The sequence below is a fragment of the Eschrichtius robustus genome, chromosome 14, assembly GCF_028021215.1.
Source record: "Eschrichtius robustus isolate mEscRob2 chromosome 14, mEscRob2.pri, whole genome shotgun sequence".
Lineage (NCBI taxonomy): Eukaryota > Metazoa > Chordata > Mammalia > Artiodactyla > Eschrichtiidae > Eschrichtius > Eschrichtius robustus.
Genome location: NC_090837.1, coordinates 87359359 through 87387271, shown reverse-complemented (window position 1 = coordinate 87387271; position 27913 = coordinate 87359359). Strand labels below are relative to the sequence as shown.

Below are 27913 nucleotides of genomic sequence, written 5' to 3'. Positions count from 1 at the left end.
CCATTCCCTGCATCTTGTTCTTTTCTCTTCCCGGTGCCACCCTGCTGCTAGAAGCCAGCCAGGCAAAACCAGGAAAAGGACCATCCATTGGCTCTAAGTGGAAGACGTCTTGGGAAGTGAAAAGCCCACAGTGCCTACATTTTGAAGGTTATCGGAAGGTCTCTAGATTCACACCTAGGACTCCTGACTCAGACCGGTGCTCCCTCCACTAGCTCACCAATACTCACAGACAAATAGTTAAGTCACACACCTCCAAAGAATACTTGTCCTTACACTTTGGGTGGAATCTAATAAGCATGCAATATGAATGGAGGAACGGTTTCACTCTTTTGATTGAAAGAGTATCCAGAACATTCCTAGGGAATAGATAGCCTTAGTCAAGGAATAATGCAGACCTGTCTGGAGAATGTTTGGTTATGGTCAAGATGCCACTTAAGTGTGGAGGAATCTGTAAAGTGAGGCTCTGTGGAGTAAAGGAGAAAAAAAGGCAGCTTTCCTTTTTCTGGGAATGGGATATGTTTCCTTCTGGTCTCCGTCTTTGCAGAAGTACAGTCTTTTTTCTAGCTCTGGCCTCTCATTTCCTCACTGATGTGCTGGGTCTCAAGCACTAGGGGTTTGAATTCCTCTTAAGTAATTTTGGGGGGTTAGGACAAGGTTCTGAGAAGATCCCTAAACCATGGTGTGTGGCATTAACACGGGCTTCTGCTATTCTGTGAAAACATGTATCCAGGTCAGTCTTTACCCAGTGTCTCTCTCCAGGCCAGCACACCTCCCTGCCACTGCCATGGATAAAAGGGGACTTTGTTACAGCAGTTGGAAGGCAAGAAGGACCACCTTCCTTCATTCCCTCTTGCCTGGGTAAGACATTTGTACTAGGCACCCATTCCTATATGCAAGAGGTTGGCATGTTGGCCGATTGTATTTGATAAAATGAAGAAATGAAAATAATTTGCCGTGCTTATTTTGCCACAGAATGAATGCTTTGATTTTAGACTAGGAATGAGACAAAATATAGTGAGAACATATTTGTACACATGGCAGTACTCACTTGTCATGTTTCTATGACCTCAACAGGCCAGTGTCCCTATATGTTTGTACTTGAGTCCTATTAGGTAAGCCGCCGTGCTATTTTTTTCCTGGCACTTTTTCTGTCAAAGACTCTTAGAGATAAAAATAAACACATGCAACTTGTTTGCCCTATGTGCTTTTCTCCTGGGAGCTATTCATCCTGGTGAATTTTTTTTAAAAAAATGTGTACATATGTGTGTGTAATATATAAGTTTGTGTATATATAGATAACTCGAGAAGGTGCGGACATCTAAGATTGGCTGCTAGACGACCGCGGAGGCCTTTGGAAACCCACCCACCCTGGCTGGGGGGCTGCGGGCCTGAAAGTTGCCCTGTAGCCCCCCGTGGCGTTCAGCCCTAACCCAGTGCCGAAATTGTTAGGAGCAGAGGAAAAACATTTACTTAACCACTCGAAAGCCCTTGGTATCCCTCACTAATCCCTCGGCCGCGCCGCTGAGAGCTCTGTGTGGCCTCGGTCACGGATGGTGTCTCCAGAGTGTATGTTGTGCGTGGACACCTAGGAAGCAGCTTGAAAGTAAACACGATGCTTGGGGCTTCCCTCGCGGATGAACGTGCAGCGTCGCCTCTCTTGATGGGAGGGCAGCGCTGAGGTCCCTGGTAACACGATGTGTGGACACACACACACACACACACGCACACACCGCGCGCGCGCACGGCTAGAAAGGGTCGAAGTCCCTGGTAACACGATGTGTGGACGCGGACACACACACACACACACACACACCCCGCGCGCGCACGGCTAGGAAGGGTCGAAGCGATTCCCGGCGCTCTTCCAGCGCTTGTTTTGTCGGCGTCCCCCCAGCTCCTGGCCCCGGCAGCCGCCCGACCGGCCGCGTGCGGCTCCACGGGCGCCCCCAGCCCCTCGCGGGCCCCGGAGACTCCGAGCGCGCGCCGGGCCCGCCGCAGGCCCGACGAGGCCCCTGGCACACCCACCGCGCCGCGGCCGCGCGGGAGGCCTGCGCCACCCACCGGCCGGGCCCAGCGGGCGGGCGCAGCGGGCGGGGGCCGTCCCGGGCGCTCCCTCCCCGGCCGCGGGCCTGCGCGCCATGAGTCCCCGGCGGGGCGCGCCACTCCCGGGCCGGCCGCGGCTCCTTTAACCCGGCAAGGGGAGCGGGGCGGAGGGGGCGGAGGGGGCGGAGGGGCGGCTCCGAGGAGGGCTCTTTCTTTCTTCTTTTTTTGAATGAACCGTGTGACGTACGTACAGGAAACCAGTCGGTTCGAGAGGAGAATGAAGAGGCCAGGCCCCCCCGCGCCGCGCCCGCCCCCTTCCTCCTCGCGCCCGCCCCCGCCCCCGCCCGCGCCCGCCGCGCTCCCGCCCGCCGCTCTCGGTTTCCCCGCCGAGCCGCCGCCGCCGCCGCCGCCGCCGCCGCCGCCGCCGCAGCCGCCAGCGAAGGTGCCGGGCGCCGGGCCCTCCCCGCCGGCGCGGCCGTCATCGCCCGGAGCGGGTGCGCGGCGGGAGCGCGGGGGAGGCGGGCGCCGCCAGCGCCGCCGCGCAGGAGCAGGAGGAGGAGAAAGGGTGCGCAGCCCGGAGGCGGGGTGCGCCGGTGGGGTGCAGCGGAAGAGGGGGTCCAGGGGGGAGAACTTCGTAGCAGTCATCCTTTTTAGGAAAAGAGGGAAAAAATAAAACCCTCCCCCACCACGTCCTTCTCCCCAGCCCTCGCCGCACCACACACAGCGCGGGCTTCTCGCGCTCGGCACCGGCGGGCCGGGCGCGTCCAGCCTTCATTTATCAAGCAGCTTTTCGGAAAATGCGTTCGCTGTTCGGAGTTTAATCAGAAGAGGATTCCTGCCCCCGTCCCCGGCTCGTCCACCGGCCCCCGGTCCCTGTCTCTCTCCCGTGGAGGCGTGAAGCGGTCCCGCGGACAGAGATCCATGTCTGTGCCCGCGCGTGTGTGTGCGCGTGTAAATTGCCGAGAGGGGGAAAATCACAGGACTTCTGCAAATACTGGACTGAAAATTGTAATTCATCTGCCGCCGCCGCTGCCTTTCTTTGCTCGTGCTCTTGAGATCTCCGGTTGGGATTCCTACGGATTGACATTTCTGTGAGGAGAAGTCTGGGAATCAAACTGGAAATTCTCCTAATTTTTACACCCTCCGCCCCCAACTCCTGACTCATTTGCAAGTTTCACAGCAGCTATAACTGGAGAGTTCTGAAGATTGATGGAATCTTTGCCTTATGCATTTGTTTTCACAGAAAAGGAAACTTGACAGAGGATCATGCTGTCCTGAAAAAATACAAGTAAGTTCTTTGCACAGGAAATGGGTTTCATGTAACTTTCAGTGGAAACAGTTGAGATTTTAACTTTAAGTGCATTCGAGTAAGTTTAATTTCCAGGCAGTTTATTATATTCTTTTTAGCTGTGTAACTTGTAGTGTGTGTGCCCTGCTTTCACCCAGTGTATAAAGGGAAATGCACCTGATTTTGACTGATTAGTTTTTTTAACCTTTCAGCATCACGGAAGAAGTAGACTGCTATTAACAATAACTAATAATGTGCCTCATGAAATAAAGATCCGAAAGGAATTTAAATAAAAATTTCCTGCATCTCATGCCAAGAGGGAAACACCAGAATCAAGTGTTCCGCGTGACTGAAGACACCCCCTCATCCAAGAATGCAAAGCACATCCAATAAAATAGCTGGATTATAACTATTCTTCTCCCGTGCGGGGCCGTGGGGCGGGAAGCGGGGGCGAGAGGTGCTGTTGGTACCCGGCTGCTTTTCCGTGGAGGAAGGATGGCGCACGCTGGGAGAACAGGGTATGATAACCGGGAGATAGTGATGAAGTACATCCACTATAAGCTGTCGCAGAGGGGCTACGAGTGGGATGCCGGAGACGCGGGCACCGCGTCCCCGGGGGCCGCCCCCGCGCCAGGCATCTTCTCCTCCCAGCCTGGGCGCACCCCAGCGCCATCCAGGACCTCCCCGCCGCCGCCCCAGACCGCCCCCGCCGCCCCCGCCGCCCCCGCCGGGGGGCCTGCTCTCAGCCCCGTGCCACCTGTGGTCCACCTGACCCTGCGCCAGGCCGGTGATGATTTCTCTCGTCGCTACCGCCGCGACTTCGCCGAGATGTCCAGCCAGCTGCACCTGACGCCCTTCACCGCGAGGGGACGCTTTGCCACGGTGGTGGAGGAGCTCTTCAGGGATGGGGTGAACTGGGGGAGGATTGTGGCCTTCTTTGAGTTCGGTGGGGTCATGTGTGTGGAGAGCGTCAACCGGGAGATGTCCCCCCTGGTGGACAACATCGCCCTGTGGATGACTGAGTACCTGAACCGACACCTGCACACCTGGATCCAGGATAACGGAGGCTGGGTAGGTACATGTCTGGTTGAATGTGAGTCTGGGCTGGACCTCTCGGGTCTGAGATGCGGCGGTTGGAGTCTGGGTGGGCTACTGGGCCAAGGGAGGCCGATGAGCCAATGAAATAAAATCAGGGTTGTGGCTTCCCTCCCTCTTTCCCTGTACAGAGGTCTCCCTGCCAACCCAACTGTGATCATTGCTTCCCGGCAAAATTGTTTCCCTTGCTTGCCAGCCATTGAGGTTCAAAGATCCAGTCTTTGCTGTTCAGTAGGATCTTGGGGTAAATGGCATCCCTTCAGGGTTTCTCAAACTGGGGGTCCGAGGATCCCCCTCATCATGGTACCTGGCCTGAGTAGCCTGTTGAAATGGGACATTTCAGGGACAACTCGTAAACTAGATGCCAAGCTGGGTCCTGGCAATCTGCATCAGAAATAAGCTCCCCTGGGGGTTTCTTCTTTGTACTAAAATTTGAGAACCATCCAGTTGGAAGAGCAGACTCTCCCAGAGGACCAAGGGCATGCCTTTTCTGACTCACTTGGTAAGATCTACCCAAAGAGGAAAATCAGTGTAGCCCCTTTCCCTGGAACACCTGGATGTTTGTAAAGAGGTAAGCTGTAAGTTGACTTTCCAAAAGTCTGGCGACTCCAGCCTCCAATGTGTGCCATATTCCTAGTGGGCATGACCTAGTGTCTTGAAGAAGACTCAGCTCTGGTTGTTTATTTCATCAGTGACAGAATTTGCATTGGCTGCGTACCTTGTGTTCTATTTCTATAACTTGTGTGTGATTTTGAGGTTTACTGGAATTTTAGTATCTTCTACTTTTCACCACCTAGAATCCACGTGATTTGGTGGTCCCCTCTGCTGGCAAAACTTGCATCTAGAGTATCTATATAAAGTGTAGAAGAATTGATTCGTAGCTGTGGATTCTCGTGCTCTGACTTTAGCTGAAGTGATTGATGCCTGTATTTTTGAGGAACATCTGTGAACTGTTTTTTTTCTGGTACTGTTGTGCTAGATAGAGCCTCTATCATGTCACCGTAAAGTTTTTTTTGTGTGTGTGGTTCTTTGGGGGAGGGGTACAGATCCTAAGACTGAAGAAGTATAATTGACATCTACACTTTATATCTGAAGTGATTAATTTGTGAAAAAGTGAAAGAGGGATAATTCTTGTCTTTTAATCTGAAGAACTGTCTTTGAAAAAGGATGCAATTCAGTGCTTCCTTTCACAGTCTCTAGGGAGAATTACTAATGTTATTATTTTATAGGACCTAACAGGAGCAAAAAGCTTAGAAGTCACTACAGGTGGATTCGATTTCAAGAAGCACATTACATATTTTACTACAGTTTACAAAGTGTGCTAATGGTAAGGGGCCAAAAAGAGAAAAGGCCAAGAAAAGTAGATGACTGACATGAACATCTGATCCTACTTGACCAAAGTTGACAAAATATTGATGCCACTGTTCAGTGTTTAAAAGTAAAACATCCCCATTTAATCGCTAACATTTAAATGTTTTTTGTGAATTGTTTGTTTTCCGAGATCTGGTATTATCGGATCTTTAGTAATTCTGGAAGAGTTCAGTGAAGTGTGTAAAGAATATTTTTGTTAAATGTTTGGTTAAGTAGGTGGTTTTATTTTTAACCACCATAACCAAAGAGGTAGGGACTTCCAGACGCCAAAAGGATCATTTTAAGACCAAAGTAAAACTAATATAACAGTTGACTATTACATATTTTTGTGAAAAAAATTTAAAAAATTTTCTTTCTAGTTGAAAGAAATCCATGGTGGTAACTGTCATGTGTCAAGTAATTTAATAAAAAGATGGGAAATGGAGACATATGTTTATGATAGAAATTAAGATATAATCTTGATCTATATTGTCGAGTTGTGGTATATTAACATCTCATACAGTTGAATTTTCTTTTTAAGTGAAGGCTCACCTTTTCCTCCTTTCAAAATAGAGTTTTCTTAGTAGAGCCTATCTTTGTGGTCAACAGGTATCTGAGGTTGATAAATGTAGAGGCTACATTTTATGATGCCAAACCACAATGACGTACCGTAGAACATGATAAACTTTTTTTTGACAAAACCTCTTATAGTAAAAATAAATCATATAGAAGCACAAATAGCTGATGGTAAAATGTGTAGCTTTCAGGACAACATATAGATGGATGACTAAATAGGAAAGCAGAGGACTCTGGCAAAAAAAAAAGTATATATCAGGAAATGCAATCATAAATGGACACTTTGGAATAATAAAAGTGGTAGTACTTGAGAGCCTGATGTACTTATCCTTTCAAAGGTGCATTATGAACCTAAAATTTTATTTTAAGCATTTGGCATACAGACAGATTTTCCTCCAAATTTGCACCAATCAGTGTTGCATCTCTAATAATATGTTGCGTCTTGCAGTGTAAAGGACTCAGTAAGGATGGTAAAATTTCAGAAGAGAGCTAGCACATTATTTTAACGTTGGACAATGACTTGTACTGTCTACAAGACTCAGTGGATCAGCTCATCTACTGAATCTATTCTTACGGGGGCTTTAGATTCTAAGTCACATTTTTTTTCTTTGCTGCTGCTACTTCTGAGACCGAGGAAAAACAGTTTGCATTCCATGTTCCATAACTTGGAGAAAGCAGGGCCTTGGATGATAGGTGTCTGAGAGATGGTCCTAGAAGTCTACAAATTATATAAAGACTGAAGAAGAAGTTGGCTGTGGAGTGGAGTATGGCTTTATTCCTAAGTCTGATTAAGGCTTCCAGAGGGAGGCAGCAGTTCTAGGAGATGTCCGAGACCCTGCCGCTCCAAGTGTGGCTCAGGGACCAGCAGCCTGGGTGTCACCTGGGAGCTTCTTAGAGATGCAGAGTCTCAGGTCCCGCCCCAGAGCTTCTGAGTCAGAATCTGTGGTTCGCCACGTCTACAGGTGTTTGTGTACACGTGAGAGTTAGAGCTGCTGGCTGCCATCACTGACCATCGATTCTCGTGGACGCCTTTTAGGAAAAACGGCAACCTGGGATGGATCCTACAGTGTACCTTTCCAGTGGCCCCGCGGGTCCATAATATTACCTAGGATGCTGAATATTTCCCATGTATCCGCTAGAGTGATCTGACCCTTGGAAGAAATAGACTGGAATGCAAGAGAGACAGGAGAGAAATTATTATAAGCTCCATCCTCTCAAGAATGTTTTGCGTGGTAGCTATACAATTTGTGTTGGCATTACAGACCCCACGAGAGTAAGATAGCTTTTCTACTCCAGTTAAAGACAGGAAATTTAGCTCTTTTAATAGCTCCATTCGGTATTGTTTGATCCCCTTGTAACACAGTTCAAATTCTGTAGATGAGTTCAGGGGCCCTGAGACCGCTTCACGACCAAGGGGCTCTTGCAAGCAGAGGGTTGAGATTTGGGCAAGTTGATGGTGAATGAACATTGATGGCGCCCTCCGAACTGAGAAACGTGACAACATTTCGCTTCATGTCTTAGGAGAGAGTGAGATGTTTGACAGCTGCAAGAATGCGATGCCGTAACTTGGATATTGGCTTCGTTCTGTTGATGACATGGTGGTGCGACTTTTTTTGTGTGTTTGTCATTTGGTCTTTGTGGTTTAGGAAGACAGGAACTTACTTCTCCACATCCAGTAGAGGGTGGCTTCCTTTTTATTAGTTGGTCAGCAAGCAGTTTCTCTTTTCTGTACGTAGTCCACATCTACCCAAACGTTTGCTTAACTGGAAAGCAATACTCTTCTCAGGCCAGTGTACAAAATACATGAAAAAGCCTCAGTTTTCTAGTGGCTGAGTTTCAGCTGCTTATAGCCAATTTTGGCAGCAAAATGATAGGATTAAAAATAGCCTGAAGATGATCCAGTCTTAAATAATGTATTTAATGATGAACTTTCCTTGGGAAAGTGCATCTTTCTGCCTGCTAAGAATCACATGACCCCTTTCAGTAATTTATTTTGTAGAGAAAGATACATTATTGCTCCTAGAGTTTGCAGTTATGTGCTGTTGAGCGATTGCTTTTGGGGACTTTGGTAAAATTATATAGTTCACTCAGTTCTCTTTTCTGTTTTAGGGCCTTTGTTGCTGTTTAATGTCGGTCGAAAACATGGCTTTCTTCTGTGCATCCTGTTACTTTTAGCTGTGCTTTCTAGTGAGAACTGATTGATCTTTTTAGCAATCCTTGATTGAACCGGTACATTTCAGAATTGCTAAATGTTATTAGGCTACACAGCACACCAGGTAACAGAAAGCCACAGATTTTTTTTTTTTTTTTAAGCCAAACTCTTAAACAGTTTTTCTTTATCTCGACTCCCAGTCCTAGTCAGCTTTTTGGAGGATGACAAACCCACTCATAAAGCAGGTGTGTGGGTGCTGTGGGTATTAATGGTGGTCTCTCCCACTCAGCACGTCCCCGCACCCATTTCTGAGGTCATCCATCGTGTCTTCGCAAGACTTTAGCAAAGCAGTATTTCAGCAGAAGCGCATTTGTGCTGGAAAAACCACACTGTATTTGTAGTGTACAAGTAAAAAGGTTTTTTTTTTCCCCCAGAGATATATCGTACTTGAGGTTCAATTCAAACAAAATCAGTGCTTGACATCGAAACGCAGTTAACGATGAGAGTCAGCCAAGGACGGAGACAGTTATTCAACAGACATGACTGCAAGTCTTCTATGTGCCCGGCCCTGGGTTAGTTTGGGGGTCCAGGGAGGAAGGCTTTTCCCCTGCCCTGGATGCCCTCACAGACCAGGGCTGGAGATGTCGTTGTGAACTCAGTTGCCACACAGCCTGACAAGATGATTCTAAACTCTCAGATTTAGAGGGAAAAAGAAGAAACAAAACAAAACAAAACAAAACCCTAAGGATGTGTTATTTTGCATACACTTCAATCTTTGTCTGAAAAAGTTATTTCTAACCATATGGTTGTTCATGTGTGCATTAGGCCTGATTTAACTAGGAGGAGAAACAGAGATGATTTAAAAAATACTGTGTTACACGGACGTACGCTTAAGAGAACTGAAAGGCAGGGGGAGTTCCCTTGGTAAATATTTACCCATTAGGTGCTCTTTCTACATATTATGAAGACTTAATAAACACTAGCCTGCAGTTTTTAAAGTATTTCATTAATTTTTTTTTTTTTGGTAAAAGACACCCGAGACTCTGATGAGGTTGATTAGAATAGATTAATTTGAAGAACTATCTGTCTTAAATCATTCTGGTATGCAGACAAGTCCAAGTGGATTTGAACCAGAACAGGGGAGAGATTAAAACAAAAGCTTTTGTTTTGGTTTGGTTTTAGGTTCTAGCACTGTTCTGTTTATTAAGAGGCTTCTCTTCCAAAACGCTACTTATAGAAATTCCTAGTCCACTGTGACATTTGTGTTCCTGAAGAGCAGGTGTTTACCATCTAACCTCTTTTACACGTGGTCCTCTTTCTTTAAATGGAGGTTGTAAAACTTTTGAAGTTACGACAAAGCCATTTTCATTTCTAAAAGTATTTTCGTAGATTGCTGCATGTTCTGATCTGTGCTCGATTTTGTAGTGCCAACACGATTTCTCTGCTCTTTATCTGCCAGACAAAAGATAAACCCAGCTGTCCTTCAGTGAGAATGATGACGGAATGATTGTTTCTCCAAAGCCGTGTGGGCTTTCTCATCGGGGACCCTCCCCTCTCCTGCCAGCCTCCATCACTGACCCCTACCTGCCCATCACCCCACCACAGGGAGACCTCCAAGGGGTAGCTCCTTGTCACCTTCCAACATGTGAAGGGTGGGATTCACCTGAAGGAAAGAGCATTATGTCTGGATAACCAGCAAGAGGGGGCAGAAAAGGGGTCTGCCCAAGGTGGAATATTATAACCCTTACTCCAATCTTGCTACAGGCAACCGGGCAAGGAAAAATTCTGTCATCAGATATGATGCTTTCCCTCCAGAGATCATAAATTCCAACCCTGTGCAGGGAAAACATAGAATCTGCTGGGGGAGTTTGTACTAGCTCTGATCTCTGCAATGTGAGAGTAGAGTGAGGGTTATACTCTAGCCTTAGATAAAGTTTGACTAACTAAACAACTAAAATAGCTTATACTAAAGAGTACTTCCCCAAACGCCCTCTTAAACATGTTAGAAAGAGAATCTCCCTGACATGCTGGCATGGCCATTGGTAGCAGTTACAAAAGCACTAAGGACTACTTGGCTGATTTTCTTAGGCGATTGACCAGATTCTACGAGCAATTTCACTGGCATCAGTATTTCCATTCTGCTCCTTGTTTTGCCTTCAGAATTTCAGGGATGGAGCCATATTCCGTTTTTAGTTAATAATTGGCTAATCAGCTCTCTGCAGCGTCAACGTAATGAGTCAGAAGCTTATGACTGACCCCACTCTCCTTTTTACTCTGTCTCCTGAAACCAGCCCAAGGACCCACTGTGTCAAGTGAAGCTTAAATTTTCCAAGGGAGATTTTACCATTGAGACCAATACATCTTTCTTGTGACAGTTCCAATTACTATATTTCTCTATTTTTAAAATGTCTTTTCTTAAGCTGTGAAAGAATATGGAGAGTTTATGACTTCTAATGCTTGGAGCACCAAACAAGGCATGAGTGTTGCAGGTTGTCTTTTCTTGACTTTTTCCAACTCTTCTTCACAAATGCTAAGATTTCTTCTGCTTTACAGCACGATGAATGTCATACCTATGTATTACCTTTGAAATTCAATTGCAGCTGGATATTCTACTGAGATGCATTAGAATTTTCAAAGGGAATATGGGACAAAAACTTAGTCTTCTTAGTTCAATGCCTTCTTACAATTAGCATAGGAATGAAGTTAATTACAAATTATATCATCATCTTCAGATATTGATATTTTATCTCTTGGGAAAAAAAGAAAGTCTATAAAGGATGCCAGTTGGCACCTGTAAATCTAAAATTTCAGGGCTATCTCCTAGCTATTTTCTTTTTTTTTAACATCTTTATTGAAGTATAATTGCTTTACAATGGTGTGTTAGTTTCTGCTTTATAACAGTGAGTCAGCTATACATATACATATATCCCCATATCTCCTCCCTATTGCATCTCCCTCCCACCCTCCCTATCCCACCCCTCTAGGTGGTCACAAAGCACCGAGCTGATCTCCCTGTGCTATGCGGCTGCTTTCTACTAGCTAGCTATTTTACATTTGGTAGTGTATATATATCCATGCCACTCTCTTCATTCCAGCTTACCCTTCCCACTCCCTATGTCCTCAAGTCCATTCTCTACGTCTGCGTCTTTATTCCTGTCCTGCCCCTAGGTTCTTCAGAACCATTTTTTTTTTTTTTTAAGATTCTATATATATGTGTTAGCATACGGTATTTGTTTTTCTCTTTCTGACTTACTTCACTCTGTATGACAGACTCTAGGTCCATCCACCTCACTATAGATAACTCAATTTCGTTTCTTTTTACGCCTGAGTAATATTCCATTGTATATATGTGCCACATCTTCTTTATCCATTCATCTGTCGATGGACACTTAGGTTGCTTCCATGTCCTGGCTATAGTAAATAGAGCTGCAATAAACATTGTGGTACATGACTCTTTTTGAATTATGGTTTTCTCAGGGTATATGCCCAGTAGTGGGATTGCTGGGTCGTATGATAGTTCTATTTTTAGTTTTTTAGAGAAACTCCTTACTGTTCTTCATAGTGGCTGTATCAATTTACATTCCCACCAACAGTGCAAGAGGGTTCCTTTTTCTCCACACCCTCTCCAGCATTTATTGTTTGTAGATTTTTTGATGATGGCCATTCTGACCGGTGTGAGGTGAACCTCATTATAGTTTTGATTTGCATTTCTCTAATGATTAGTGATGTTGAGCATCCTTTCAAGTGTTAGTTGGCACTCTGTATATCTTCTTTGGAGAAATGTCTATTTAAGTCTTCTGCCCATTTTTGGATTTGGTTGTTTGTTTTTTTGATATTGAGCTGCATAAACTGCTTGTAAATTTTGGAGATTAATCCTTTGTCAGTTACTTCATTTGCAAATATTTTCTCTCATTCTGAGGGTTGTCTTTTCGTCTTGTTTATGGTTTCCTTTGCTGTGCAAAAGCTTTTAAGTTTCATTAGGTCCTATTTGTTTATTTTTATTTTTATTTCCATTTCTCTAGGAGGTAGGTCAAAAAGGATCTTGCTGTGATTTATGTCATAGAGTATTCTGCCTATGTTTTCCTCTAAGAGTTTGATAGTGTCTGGCCTTACATTTAGGTCTTTAATCCATTTTGAGTTTATTTTTGTGTATGGTGTTAGGGAGTGTTCTAATTTCATTCTTTTACATGTAGCTGTCCAGTTTTCCCAGAACCGCTTGTTGAAGAGGCTGTCTTTTCTCTATTGTATATGCTTGCCTCCTTTTTCAAAGATAAGGGGACCATATGTACGTGGGTTTATCTCTAGGCTTTCTATCCTGTTCCATTGATCTATATTTCTGTTTTTGTGCCAGTACCATACTGTCTTGATTACTGTAGCTTTGTAGTATAGTCTGAAGTCAAGGAGCCTGACTCCTCCAGCTCTGTTTTCCTTTCTCAAGATTGCTTTGGCTATTCGGGGTCTTTTGTGTTTCCATACAAATTGTGAAATTTTTTGTTCTAGTTCTGTGAAAAATGCCATTGGTAGTTTGATAGGGATTGCATTGAATCTGTAGATTGCTTTGGGTAGTATAGTCATTTTCACAATATTGATTCTTCCAATCCAAGAACGTGGTATATCTCTCCGTCTGTTTGTATCATCTTTAATTTCTTTCATCAGTGTCTTATAATTTTTTGCATTCAAGCCTTTTGTCTCCTTAGGTAGGTTTATTCCTGGATATTTTATTCTTTTTGTTGCAGTGGTAAATGGGAGTGTTCCCTTAATTTCTCTTTCAGATTTTTCATCAGTAGTGTATAAGAATGCAAGAGATTTCTGTGCATTAATTTTGTATCCTGCTACTTTACCAAATTCATTGATTAGCTCTTGTACTTTTCTGGTAGCATCGTTAGGATTCTCTATGTATAGTATCATGTCATCTGCAAACAGTGACAGCTTTACTTCTTTTCCAATTTGGATTCCTTTTATTTCTTTTTCTTCTGTGATTGCTGTGGCTAAAACTTCCAAAACTATGTTGAATAATAATGGTGAGAGTGGACAACCTTGTCTTGTTCCTGATCTTAGGGGGAATGGTTTCAGTTTTTCACCATTGAGAACGACGTTGGCTGTGGGTTTGTCATATATGGTCTTTATTATATTCAGGTAAGTTCCCTCTATTCCTACTTTCTGGAGGGTTTTTATCATAAATGGATGTTGAATTTTGTCAAAAGCTTTTTCTGCATCTCTTGAGATGATCGTATGGTTTTTCACCTTTAATTTGTTAATTTGGTGTATCACGTTGATTGATTTGCATATATTGAAGAATCCTTGCATTCCTGGGATAAACCCCCACTGCATCATGGTGTATGATCCTTTTAATGTGCTGTTGGATTCTGTTTGCTAGTATTCTGTTGAGGATTTTTGCATCTATGTTCATCAGTGATATTACCCTGTAGTTTTCTTTCTTTGTGACATCTTTGTCTGGTTTTGGTATCAGAGTGATGATGGCCTCGTAGAATGAGTTTGAGAGTGTTCCTGCCTCTGCTATATTTTGAAAGAGTTTGAGAAGGATAGGTGTTAGCTCTTCTCTAAATGTTTGATAGAATTCGCCTGTGAAGCCATCTGGTCCTGGGCTTTTGTTTGTTAGAAGATTTTTAATCACAGTCTCAATTTCAGTGCTTGTGATTGGTCTGTTCATATTTTCTGTTTATTCCTGGTTCAGCCTCGGAAGGTTGTGCTTTTCTAAGAATTTGTCCATTTCTTCCAGGTTGTCCATTTTATTGGCATAGAGTTGCTTGTAGTAATCTCTCATGATCCTTTGTATTTCTGCAGTGTCAGTTGTTACTTCTCCTTTTTCATTTCTAATTCTATTGATTTGAGTCTTCTCCCTTTTTTTGCTTGATGAGTCTGGCTAATAGTTTATCAATTTTGTTTTTCTTCTCAAAGAACCATCTTTTACTTTTATTGATCTTTGCTATTGTTTCCTTCATTTCTTTTTCATTTATCTCTTATCTGATCTTTATGATTTCTTTCCTTCTGCTAACTTTGGGGTTTTTTTGTTCTTCTTTCTCTAATTGCTTTAGGTTGTTTATTTGAGATGTTTCATGTTTCTTGAGGTAGGATTGTATTGCTATAAACTTCCCTGTTAGAACTGCTTTTGCTGCATCCCATAGGCTTTGGGTCGTCGTGTTTTCATTGTCATTTGTTTCTGGGTATTTTTTTATTTTCTCTGATTTCTTCACTGATCTCTTGGTTATTTAGTAGTGTATTGTTTAGCCTCCATGTGTTTGTAATTTTTACAGGTTTTTTTCCTGTAATTGATATCTAGTCTCATAGCGTTGTGGTCGGAAAAGATACTTGATACGATTTCAATTTTCCCAAATTTACCAAGGCTTGATTTGTGACCCAAGATATGATCTATCCTGGAGAATGTTCCATGAGCACTTGAGAAGAAAGTGTATTCTGTTGTTTTTGGATGGAATGTCCTATAAATAGCAATTAAGTCCATCTTGTTTAATGTATCATTTAAAGCTGTGTTTCCTTATTTATTTTCATTTTGGATGATCTGTCCATTGGTCAAAGTGGGGTGTTAAAGTTCCCTACTATGATTCTGTTACTGTCGATTTCCCCATTTATGGCTGTTAGCATTTGCCTTATGTATTGAGGTGCTCCTAGGTTGGGTGCATAAATATTTACAATTGTTATATCTTCTTCCCTGGATGGATCCCTTGATCATTATGTAGTGTCCTTCTTTGTCTCTTGTAATAGTCTTTATTTTAAACTCTGTTTTGTCTGATATGAGAATTGCTACTCCAGCTTTCTTTTGATTTCCATTGCATGCAATATCTTTTTCCATTCCCTCACTTTCAGTCTGTATGTGTCCCTAGGTCTGAAGTGGGTCTCTTGTAGACAGCATATCTACGGGTCTTGTTTTTGTATCCATTTAGCCAGTCTGTGTCTTTTGGTTGGAGCATTTAATCCATTTACATTTAAGGTAGTTATCGATATGTATGTTCCTATTACCATTTTCTTAATTGTTTTGGGTTTGTTATTTTAGGTCTTTTCCTTCTCTTGTGTTTCCTGCCTAGAGAAGTTTCTTTAGCATTTGTTGTAAAGCTGGTTTGGTGGTGCTGAATTCTCTTAGCTTTTGCTTGTCTGTAAAGGTTTTAATTTCTCTGTCGAACCTGAATGAGATCCTTGCTGGGTAGAGTAATCTTGGTTGTAGGTTTTTCCCTTTCATCACTTTAAATATGTCCTGCCACTCCTTTTTGGCTTGCAGAGTTTCTGCTGAAAGATCAGCTGTTAACCTTATGGGGATTCGCTTGTATTTTATTTGTTGTTTTTCCCTTGCTGCTTTTAATATTTTTTCTTTGTAGTTGATTTTTGATAGTTTGATTAATATGTGTTTTGGCGTGTTTCTCCTTGGATTTATACTGTATTGGACTCTCTGCGCTTCCTGGACTTGATGTACTATTTCCTTTTCCATGTTAGGGAAGTTTTCAACTATAATCTCTTCAAATATTTTCTCAGTCCCTTTCTTCTTCTCTTCTTCTTCTGGGACCCCTATAATTCGAATGTTCGTGCATTTAATGTTGTCCCAGAGGTCTCTGAGACTGTCCTCAATTCTTTTCATTCTTTTTTCTTTATTCTGCTCTGTGGTAGTTATTTCCACTATTTTATCTTCCAGGTCACTTATCCGTTCTTCTGCCTCAGTTATTCTGCTATTGATTCCTTCTAGAGAATTTTTAATTTCACTTATTGTGTTTTTCATCACTGTTTGTTTGCTCTTTAGTTCTTCTTGGTCCTTGTTAAACGTTTCTTGTATTTTCTCCATTCTATTTCCAAGATTTTGGATCATCTTTACTGTCATTACCCTGAATTCTTTTTCATCTGCTGTGTGTTTCTCTGTCTTCTCATTGTGCTTAACTTACTGTGTTTGGGGTCTCCTTTTCACAGGCTGCAGGTTCGTAGTTCCCACTGTTTTTGGTGTCTGCCCCCAGTGGCTAAGGTTGGTTCAGTGGGTTGTGTAGGCTTCCTGGTGGAGGGGACTAGTGCCTGTGTTCTGGTGGATGAGGCTGGATCTTGTCTTTCTGGTGGGCAGGACCGCGTCCAGTGGTGTGTTTTGGGGTGTCTGTGATCTTATTATGGTTTTTGGCAGCCTCTCTGCTGATGGGTGGGGTTGTGTTCCTGTCTTGCTAGTTGTTTGGCATAGGGTGTCTATTACTGTAGCTTGCTGGTCGTTGAGTGGAGCTGGGTCTCAGCATTGAGATGGAGATCTCTGGGAGCGCTTTCGTCGTTTGATATTATGTGGAGCTGGGAGGTCTCTTGTGGACCAGTATCCTAAACTCGGCTCTCCCACCTCAGAGGCACAGGCCTGACACCCCGCCAGAGCACCAAGACCCTGTCAGCCACACGGCCAGGTACGTGGGGAGTTTCTTGCCTTTTGGGAGGTCTGAGGTCTTCTGCCAGCATTTAGTAGGTGTCCTGTAGGAGTTGTTCCACATGTAGATGTATTTCTGATGTATTTGTGGGGAGGAAGGTGATCACCACGTCTTATTCCTTCGCCACCTTGAAAGTCTCTCCTAGCTATTTTCTTTATGAATTCCTGCTGGGATATGTGTCTATCTACCTCTCTCTCTCTTTTTAAAGCTGAAAACTTTTAGAGGTGGTTTGGAGCTATTGTCTAACAAAATTTTAAGTATAATGATGCAGAGCCACTTACTAAATATTTAAATAACAGTATAAGAAGAAAACGATGTGATAAGAATCTGCCTGCCAGTGCAGGGGCGCAGGTTCGAGCCCTGGTTCGGGAAGATCCCACATGCCACGGAGCAGCTAAGCCCGTGTGCCACAACTACCGAGCCTGTGCTCTAGAGCCCACAAGCCACAGCTACTGAGCCTGCATGCCACAAGTACTGAAGCCTGTGTGCCTAGAGCCTGTGCTCCACAAGAGAAGCCACCGCAATGAGAAGCCTGCGCACCGCAACGAAGAGTAGCCCCCGCTCACCTCAACTAGAGAAAGCCTGCATGCAGCAACGAAGACCCAATACAGCCATAAATAAATAAACAAACAAACAAATAAATAAATAATCCCTTAAAAAAAAAGGAGAAAACAATAAGAAGAAGTCTTAATCAAGGAAAATGAGCAGTTGTTTGCAAATCTTAACCCCAAGGAGTTCCTAGCAACCAGGGCAGTGATGGGAACGGAAAGTATTATAAAGATCTTGTTATTTTGTAGAGCATGCACACTACCTTTTTCCATTGAGAAAACGTTTATTGAGGGCCTACTATGTGCAAAGCTCTATGCCAGATGTTTCACTTGAGTGAAAAATGTGGACGATAACCTTTGCCTCTAAGGAACTTGCCTACCGATAGTGAGACTAAGACAAGTACTGTGTAAAGTGCTGTAATCCTTTACACACTTTAGTGGACAGAGCGATCCAGGCCAGGTAGAAGGGGATCTGGAAGAGCTTTATGCTGGAGATAATAGTTGGGAGATGTGGGGAGAGGGCATTCCAGGTAGCTGGGCTGGAGGATGCAGAGCGGGCAGGAATGCATGAGGCGTTGCTGGGGGATTGTAAAGAGTCTGAGAGATCTCTGGTGAGATAAGACTGGCCCTAAGTTGAGAGGTTGGTGTTTAACTTGGTAGATGTTAAAAGGATATCGAAAGGGTTCTGAGACAAGGCGGGATGTGTGGGCTTGTGGAAGATTGACAATGACTGAGGCTGGACAGTGGGAGGCCAGGCAGGAAGTTGGAACCATGGCAGTGGGGGAATGGGGACAGGTGTGGGGGGCTGGTGGAGAAGTGGACCCAAAGGACTGAGAACAGATTGAACGTGAGAAATGAGGGAGGGAAAGAAGCAGAGGACACAAGTTCAAAACCCAGCTGGCTCAAAAAATGATATTGTCCTTCAGAGAGAAAGGAAAGATAGGACAATGACTGTTTTGTGGGATACATGTGATGAACTTAATTTGGACATTTTCAACTTGAGCTCCCAATAGGATATCCAAGTGAAAAATGCCCAGCAGCAGTTGGTCTTAAGGATCTAGAAGAGAGAAGTTGGGGCAGGAATACCCTATGCCTTTTCCCCAGACCATGTAAATTTCCCATTTTCCTCTTTATTTCCAAAAGTGGTCCTAGCTGCCCCTGCTGATTCTACCTTCTTTTATTACTGCTGTTTCTACACCGCCTTTTCCCCAAAGTCCTCTGAGGACTTCTGTGGATTGAATGAAGGTGATTAACTTGAAGTTTTACTGTTCAGAGCTTGGTTCCCCACAACCAGTTTGCCTACTTAAAAGATAATTCACCTTGAGTCAGATGAGTGTCGTTTCAACCTCCTAATAGTGTCCTCCCTTTGTAGGGGTCTTAAACAGTCAAGGTGTTCTCCTTCACTGGCAATTCCTTACTTAATAAAATAGTCCTGGGACTTCCCTGACGGTCCAGGGGTAAAGACTCCGAGGTTCCACTGCAGGGGGCGTGGGTTCGATCCCTGGTCAGGGAACTAGGATCCCACATGCCGAGTGCCGCAGCCAAAAAATAAATAAATTAAAAAAAATAGTCCTCCTATTACATTTAACCTGCACCCAGCATAGTAGATAATAGGTGCACAGAATGATTGTTGATTGAATAAATGGATTTTGATCACTTTGGACATCAAAGTCACCCTAACCAACTAATGTCCCACCCCACTTATTAGAGTATGTGTGTCCCACTCTATAACATCCCATTATAGGGACACATGTGTTCCAAATGTCCCATCCCACTGATCCATTAATATTTAGTAGCAATGAACAAAGAAAAATACCTAAAGTGTTTTGATTTCATCCTTCACCATTGAATTGAAAAAGTTTGTCATTCATACCTAAAAGGAGTCTTCTAGATGTTGCTTTATAATAAACATTCAACTTTCACGAAAGTCCTTAATGCTAATATTAGAGACTAGCCCATTGATTGTCACATTGTGTCTGTTTATACAAAAAATACGTGCACACAGTCTGCATATATGTGCACAGTTGCTCTCAATTCTCGTGTTTCTCGTCTCAGGCCCAGTTCAGACAGTCAAAGTCTTGACATCTAAAATTATTCATTATTTTTTTATCTTATCATTAAAAAAAGCAGGGCTTGTTCATGGTTCTCACAGTGGGGACAAAGTGGTTTTTCCTCTCTTATTACTGTAGTTAAAGTATAAAAGAACAATAGCATAAAAGTCACAAGGATAAATGGTCCCCTAGTTATTCTCCCCTAAAAACAAGCAGCCAGTACAAGGTGGGAGTTGGTACAGCTCAGTGTTCCCAGAAGAAAGAGAACCTAGGATTTCATTTCTCCAGACACTGACCAACAAGAAGACCACCAAGGGTGGCACGGAGCAAACCACTGTCCTGGCAGCTTTGGGCTAAGTTCTCTGTTCTGGTTGAAGCAAGCGTCACAGCCTTTTTGTGGTTTTTTAAGAACTGGTGGAATTTGCATTTTGAGAATCCTCGTTCCTTGGCATGAAGCAAACTCCAAAGCATCGTTGCTCATCATTTGTCATCTGTTGGAGAAAGATTGTATGATTTGTTTACTTGTAATGAAGCTTGACCATACTTCTCCAGGGGCTTTTTCAAAAGAGGGATGTGTCAGCTTACAGATCGGTCCCCATGAATGAAACCACAAGCAAATTCTCTTTTCCCCCACATCTTCCATTCTTCCCTCTCGTTTCTTCCGTGGCCATCTGTGCATTATGTTACCACTGCCAGACCCTCTTCAAGTGGCTTATCTGTAAGTGAATTCAGAAACTTCAAATTATAAAGGACACCCAGATAATTGGCCCGTTCTCCAAAGTGTCTGTCCCCTATGCCGCTGCCAGATTCCTTCTTAATGAATCCGTCCAGTGACAGTGGGATTCTTGAGCTCCTCCGGATCCGTGAGAAAATGAGCTTCCCTGCTTTGTAACAGCTTGCGGCTCAGGGGGAAAAAAATGACAGCCATTGCACAAGTTTCCTTTGAATGTAGTTTTCTTTCCCATAAATGATACTTTGAGAATACACTTAAGGGGTTATTAGTTTTCTATTTCATGCTTGGCCTGTGTGTGAGAATAACACAAGCTGTCACTGCAAATCAGTAGCTAAACATGCTTTGTCCGGTTAATGTGAGCGTTTAATATTTGGCTCAATTAAAAATTAACTGATGAAAGTACATGTCAAATGGAATTTGAAAATACCTTTTGTAGGGAATATTGAAAGGGCATGGCCAGTGAGTAAATTAGTGGTTTTCAAATATGGAAACTTTGGGGAAATTTAATACGAGTTGAGACACTTGACTCTTCCTTCAAAGCTCTCTACCTGTTTGGCTCGGAATGAAGTTGAGAAAGATGTCCTCGTTCATATTAGGAAGGGCCCACTTGCATCTCTGTGTTTTCCGGAAAATAATTGCTCTGTGTGTGTGTGTGTGTGTGTGTGTGTGTGTGTGTGTTGGATCACACAGTTAAAGCAGACAGAACAGGAGATGGGTTATTCCTTTATCGTGCACATTTTTTCCCCACTGGCTGCATGCTGTAGGCCAGCCTCGGGAGGTGAGAGCTGCAGAGAGCTGGCTTGCAGTCTGGGGGGGTGGAGTTCATGAAACAGCAACTGCAGAAGAGCGGGGTTGGGGAGGGGGGAAGCTGGGGGGTGAAGAAATGCAACCCCAGTCGGGGCATTTATTAGAGTCGGAAGTTTTCCCAGGAAAGGGAGCTGAAGCCTGGAGGATGAGCTGGAAGTAACCTAGGGGTGTGGGGAGGAGGAGCAGAGATGGCCAGCAGACAGAACCCCGAGAACAAAGGCCAGAGGCAAGAGAGCACGTGGGGAGTTGCAGGGGCGGAGGAGCCCAGCCTGGCTGGCATGAGGAGTGCCAGTGAGGCGGACCAGAAAGGTGAGGCTGGAGTTGTACCGCCATGGCGGGGTTTATTCTAGAAAGGTCACTCTGGCTCCACTTGATGAAGGAGACGGCGATGTTAGTGACAGGTGGGAGGTTGGCTCAGTAAACGAGCAGACACCGTGTTCCTGATGAAGAGGGACGGTGGTGAGGAGCGCAGGGAATTGCTAGCTTTGAGCGATGATTAGGACTGGAGTGGAGAGGTTTTTAGGAAGATGTAGTGATTGACTGAATGCTTCAAAGCGTTGCTCATTTCTTCTTCAGTTACAGCGGTCTTTCTTCTCTCGTCGCTTTGAAAAGAATACGGTCAACGTTCTGTTTATAGAAGAGTATTTTTTAAATTTGCCATTGTCTTAAATTAACGCTGCCTGGTTGAAAACTTAATTTTATTGGAATTCACATTGCAATAAATCTTCATTAACAATCAGTTAATAAAGGTGTGTTTGAAGAAAGAATTCAGTTATGAAAGGCAGTTTCCAGAGAATTATTTTCCAGGTGAAAACATTACAACAGTAGTCTCTTGCCTTGATGGAGGATTTTAAAGTTTCTGAAGGAATTCGGATCTGTTGGCCCATTTGATCTTCACAAAACTCTAGGTAAGGCCGGTATTATTGATATATTCCCACTTCTCTCTGCCTTCCTCTTCCCACATTCTTTTTGTTATTTGTTTATTCACACGTGAAGAGAAAACTTTGACTAACAAAGCTACGTGAGAGCCAGTAAGTCAAGAGAAGCGGGAATTCAGTGCCAGCCTCCAGGATATTTCTTTATACTGTGGTGCTTCTCAGGGTGTGTTTTCATAAGGACACCGATTCCTCAATAGAAACCTAATCAAGTATATCTAATTTTGGAAAACAGTATCCACTGCTGCTCTTTATCTCAAACATTTTCAGGAAAATTAAAATGTAGTTTCGCGTTTCAGGTTATTTTCCTTCCTTTGATACAGCTTTTGAGATGTGTTTCATGTTAACGGCAGAGGGACATCTAACTGTGTGCCATGTGATGCCCGTGGATGGGCTTGTGAGCTGGGCACACTTGACCTTGAAACGCCTTCTAAGGGGACCATAGTATGGTGGATGTGAGAATTTGCTAAAACTCGACGTGAGGGTTCTAGAAAACAGCCCCTTTCAGCAGGGGGCAAATGGAATTACATATAAACGATTGTTTCTGATTATTGGCATCTAACTAGCAATCTATGTTTTTATTTACTTTTAAGATCGGGCTCCTGTCTTTAGGTAACCAACGTAAATTTGGTGAGTGAAGTGGTTTTTGAACTGAAAAAATGGTGGAGCTTTCATCAGTAGGATTTCCTCAGTTCCTAAAGGCCATGTGGCTTATGCATTAGTTCAGCTTCGTTCATTCAACAAATAATTGTAAGAGTGCTGGGGCTGTAACAGAAAACAGAACAGCTGTGGACTGTCTCTCATACCTCGTGTGAATCCAGCATTGTGGGGAGGCCAGAACAGTAAACAGGCAAATAATTAACAATGTAATATTGGGGCTACAACATAACAGAAACAGGGGAATTCAATACAGGAGTGCCGATGGGGCAATATTAATAACTTCGTATATTCGTTTTGAGGTTCTTCTAGTAGTATCGCAGTTTACCCGGAGGAGGTTGAAGGGCTTTTTAAAAATGAATAGCTGAAAACATAGTGTTCTGCCTTAAAATTCGTATATTAGGATGATACAGCCCGTACATCAGTTTAAAATGGGTTACCATGCTCAATATAGGATTAAAGAAGACCTACTATTTGGGCTCAAATGTTTGGAACACTTTCCCCATTACCCCTACTGACCCTGCCAGATCCCCATTCCCATTTCCCACAGTGTTGGTCATTGGCTCCGTCACTGACAGTCAGGAGGAAGGAAGGAAACTAACATTAATTGAACCCCAATACGTGCCACACTCTGGGTTTAACACTTTTATGGATAGAAGATTATTTAACCCCAGTAACCTCCCCCGAGGGTAGGAAGTGGAATTACGGATGAGGAAACAGAGGTTCTGCAAAATCAAGTCACCCTGCCTAGTAAGAGGCAAAACCAGATGCTTTTTTAGGCCATCCAAGTGGTCACTGATGTCCTCTGAAACTTGGAGAAATTTTTGAAAATTTAAAACAGAAACCCATGAAAAATAACAGTTTGATGCATGTGACTTTTTGGTTTCTTTTGTGTCTCTTTAGGAAGCCAATTAGCCGTCTTTACTTTAGTAACTAGGAGGTGAAATCGTTCACTACATGGACTTTTTAAAGTTCTTTTATAGTTAAAAAGAAAAGAGAGAGACACACACACAGAAACAAAATGTTTCTGTCTCTCTCCTCTTTGGCTCCAATAGTCTGTATAAATAGCCTTTGAAAAATAATTAGTAATCACTGCTTCATACCAAGACTAGACACCTGATTCAGAAACTCTCCCCGGGGTCAGTGTGTGTGTTGGAATAACAAACCCACAGTGCTTTCCTGGTTCAAGAGAAATGAGCTCACTGTCCGATTGTAACCTGCCTAATGCCTTAATCAAAAGTGGGAGAAGTCTGCGGTTTTACCCCTGGTGTGATCCCCGGCCCTTCACTGTTCTTATTTTAGGCATGACCTCCGTGTTTCTTTCCAGGAGTCCAGAGGAGGAATGACATGTTACTCCAGTTTATATGATGATGGTGTATCTGTTTTTATATTTAGCTGTAAATTTTATTCTGCTCATAAACAAACCCACCTTCAGCAACCACGGTGCATCAAGGGGCCGTTCTTTCCATCCCCCTTGGTTTAATTTGGGTACATTTGGCCTAGAACAGCACAGTGTTTCCATCATAACATTTGACCAGGATCTGCAGGGCTCAGGGAGTGTCCTCATGGGCCAGGAAACTATTTTCTTAAAAGAAACTTAAACACCAAATTCTGACAAGATAGGAAACTCTTACTAGGCTCCTTATTAAGCAATCTCTTTTTTCCCCTGCAGTCTCTTTAATTTTTATATCTCTTGGTGTTATTAAACACATACAGATGGAATCTTTACTTTTAGGCTCATGTGCAGAATGAAGTAACTCAAATTCAGGAGGGAAAAAAAACTGTTTTAAGAGGTTTGTTTAATAAAGCATATATGAATTTAAAAATTAAACATTTCTCCCAGGCACAACATGTATAACTTTTAGAGTAGAACTTCATGGTGTTTCATAAGAACGCAAAAAAGGAAGGGGAATTATTATTCAGGCAGAGGGACAACAGTAACCTTTCACTAAGCGAGACAGAGTTCAACACCAAACTCCCCCAACCCTGGGTTCTGTGTTCACCGAACTGAAACCCCACCAGCTATACCCTCTCTCTTTTATGGACCAGACTGCTTTAAAAATATTGGTCCAATATAACCTAAACTGTTTCATTTATGAGCTATAACCCAACAGTATAATATTTAAAAGGATGCCTTATGTATCTTTTACAAATCCTAAAGATAATTAGGATCTTTGCTCTTCTCACAGCTAAGTACGTGACCCTGGGGTTTTCTGGCTTGATCTCAGGACAAGAGAAAGGTTTGGGATCTGTGCCCAGGATGGGCTGCTTGGTTTCCGGTGTGAAGAGAAAGCCCTCCTTTCCTCTGTCCCAGTTCTCCCTGGGGTTATTCATAGTGTCCACATGGAAATAAAGAGTACCCCTTTGTCACCAGCATTGTCATTTGTGAATAAAAGGCCTTTATGACCGCGAAGTCCATTAACGCCCTCAGAGATCTCTGTTTAAGCAATTCTGATGATCCTCAATCCAGCTAGGAACGAGGAAGTAATTTCAACCCCTGCTATGCAGAAGGATGTCACAAAGTTCACGTGCTAAATTAAAGGTCACATCCATTACTCATAAGAGCGTGGCCATCATTCTTAACAGGTTTGCTTTAAGTATATATATATATATATATATATATGTGTGTGTGTATCTAGTGATAAAACATATATAACTAAAATTTACCATTTTAACCATTTCCGAGTGCACAGTTCAGTGACATTAAGCACCTTCACACCACCATCCATGCCCAGAACTTTTTCATCACCCTGAATTGAGACTCTGTACCCATTAAACAATAACTGCCCACTCTCTTCCTCCTCCCAGGCCCTGGTAACCACCATTTTATTTTCTGTCTCTGTGAATTTGACTGCTCTGGGTACCTCAAATAAGTGGAATCATACTTGTCCTTTTGTGTCTGGTTTATTTCACTTAATGTAACGTTTTCAAGGTTTATCCCTGTTACAGCGTGTGTGGGAATTTCATTTCTTTTTAAGGCTGAATAACTTTCCACCCGATTCAAAAAATACACTTCCTCACGAGATTAGTTATCATTTTTCCGCAGCCAATAGAAACTGCAAATAGAGTTAATTAGTACTGAGCTGGCAGAGGAGGCCAGCAAATTATTAAAAAATTACTTGAAGCGTCTGATCATAAGAAATAGGATAACAACGCTATTAAGACTAGCCCAGGAACTAAAAAACACAGCCATGTGAGGCCCCTCTGTGTGGGGCAGACAGTAATGAAGATCTCAGCCGCCCTCGAGGTTAGCAGTGGGGTGTAAGCAGGGGACAGTCTTACTTATTCCTAAGGATGCTGCTGACTCATCAAGACAGGCTCATTTTCTGTAGGAAGCGTTAAAGAGTTCAGGGAAAGTGGGGAATAAGTTTCAGAAGCATCTCCATTCCAAATGGTTAAAATTTTTTTAAAAGTTTAGGCTTCAGTCATCTGAAAAATCCACTTAAGTGGAGTGTGATTCATTCCAGAAGATGAAAGAGAGGAAGCAAAGCAATAGTAGTGTGAAAAAAATGAAGTTAAAAATAGACCAAAAGACCTTAAAAGATATTTACCTGTCACATTCCATTTCTTCTCCTACCTCACTTTTTTTTTTTAAAGTTTTTTTTTTTTAAATTAATTAGTTAATTAATTAATTTATGGCTGTGTTGGATCTTCGTTTCTGCGCGAGGACTTTCTGTAGTTGCGGCAAGCGGGGGCCACTCTTCATCGCGGTGCGCGGGCCTCTCACTATCGCGGCCTCTCTTGTTGGTGGAGCACAGGCTCCAGACGCGCAGGCTCAGCAGTTGTGGCTCACGGCCCAGTTGCTCCGCGGCATGCGGGATCTTCCCAGACCAGGGCTCGAACCCGTGTCCCCCGCGTCGGCAGGCAGATTCTCAACCACTGCGCCACCAGGGAAGCCCTAACCCACTTTTTTGAGTGGAGAATTAATAGGAACTTGACCCAAGTGGATATGGATATTGTGATTTCTGGGGGAATTTTTGCTGTATTGCTCCACCTAAATTTTCCTCACTGTGCACACATTACACTGTTTGCATATTTAGAGTAGCTGCGTGACGCGCAGAGTGGCTCGTGTGAGGAGCTGCCTTACAATGCCTTAACTCTGAGCGTCTGACTCAGGACTTCAATCTGAAGCCATCGTACAATAAAATGTGGTCCTTTGTTCATTTCACATTCTCTGTGCCTGCTAGGCATCTGGATGTGATTCTCTGGCCTTGTGGAGGGCAGTCTCCTGGGGAGACAGACACACAAACGAATGTGGTAATCCAGTGAGTTTTTTCCTGAGAAAGTTAAGGATGGCTTCACAGAGGAAGAGCCGTTTGGCCTGGGTCTTGAAGGATAAGTAAGAGCTTGCTCCGTGGACAATGGGAAAGGCTACCATGTGCAAATCAACAGAGTCAGGGAAGGTTGTGACAAGCTAGGCAGTGATACAGAGGTCAGCGTGACCGGAATATAGGTGTTATGGGGTGGAGTGAAGGAGGTGAAGCTGAGGGCCAGTTGAGGCTGACTCACCAAGGCCCTGAGTGTCTCCCTAAGGAATTCAGATTTGATCTTTCATGCCGTGGAGAGCCGGTGCAGGGTGGTGGTGGTGGTGGTGGTGGTGGTGGTGGTGGTGGTGGTGGTGGTGGTGGTGTGTGTGTGTGTGTGTGTGTGTGTGTGTGTTGGGGGGAGGGCAGCAGGGAGGCAGATGGGAAGATGGGGCAGGTGTCCATCTTGGGATGGAGCTGGGCACCTGCCCCTGCACACCTGCCCCATCTTCCCACTGAGATGGGACAACCATGCCAGTCATTTCAAAGGTAGAGTCAGCAAGGTTCATAGGAGTTGAGGAGTATGGATGCGACTGGACCATCACTGAATACTCAGGGCTTAGCCCAGGACGAGCACAGAGTAGGTGCCCAGTAATGCCAGCTGACTGATTGCATGGACAGCTGCCCGTGTGGGCCTACTACGCAGTACCAGCAGCATTAACGGGGCGCCCCAGCTATACTCGTGATAAAGCAGGTGTTCCTAGGATGCCTGCTCCGTGCCAGACACTTGCTAAATGTTCTGTCTACATTAACGCATTTATTTCTTCTGACAGTCGGAGGAGGCTGGTGTGGTTTTGCCCTTTGCCTCGCAGATGAGGCTTGGAGAGGCGACTAATTACAGTTGCTTTGGTGGTTGAGCTGGGATTTGTTTTTTTTTAAATTTTTTTATTATTTATTTATTTTATTTATTTATTTATTTTTGGCTGTGTCGGGTCTTCGTTTCTGTGCGAGGGCTTTCTCTAG

The 27913-nt window shown here is 43.7% G+C and overlaps 1 protein-coding gene across 1 annotated transcript in view; it reads left to right on the top strand.

Annotated features, from left to right (window-relative positions):
* The first annotated feature begins 2707 nt into the window (after window positions 1–2707).
* Window positions 2708–27913, top strand: part of BCL2 (BCL2 apoptosis regulator) — a 183236-nt gene continuing 158030 nt past the window's right edge. The window contains exons 1-2 of the mRNA XM_068562786.1: window positions 2708–3328; window positions 3541–4399. Coding sequence (XP_068418887.1) covers window positions 3824–4399 — 576 coding nt within the window. The 5' untranslated portion in view covers window positions 2708–3328; window positions 3541–3823. The remainder of the gene's footprint in view (window positions 3329–3540; window positions 4400–27913) is intronic.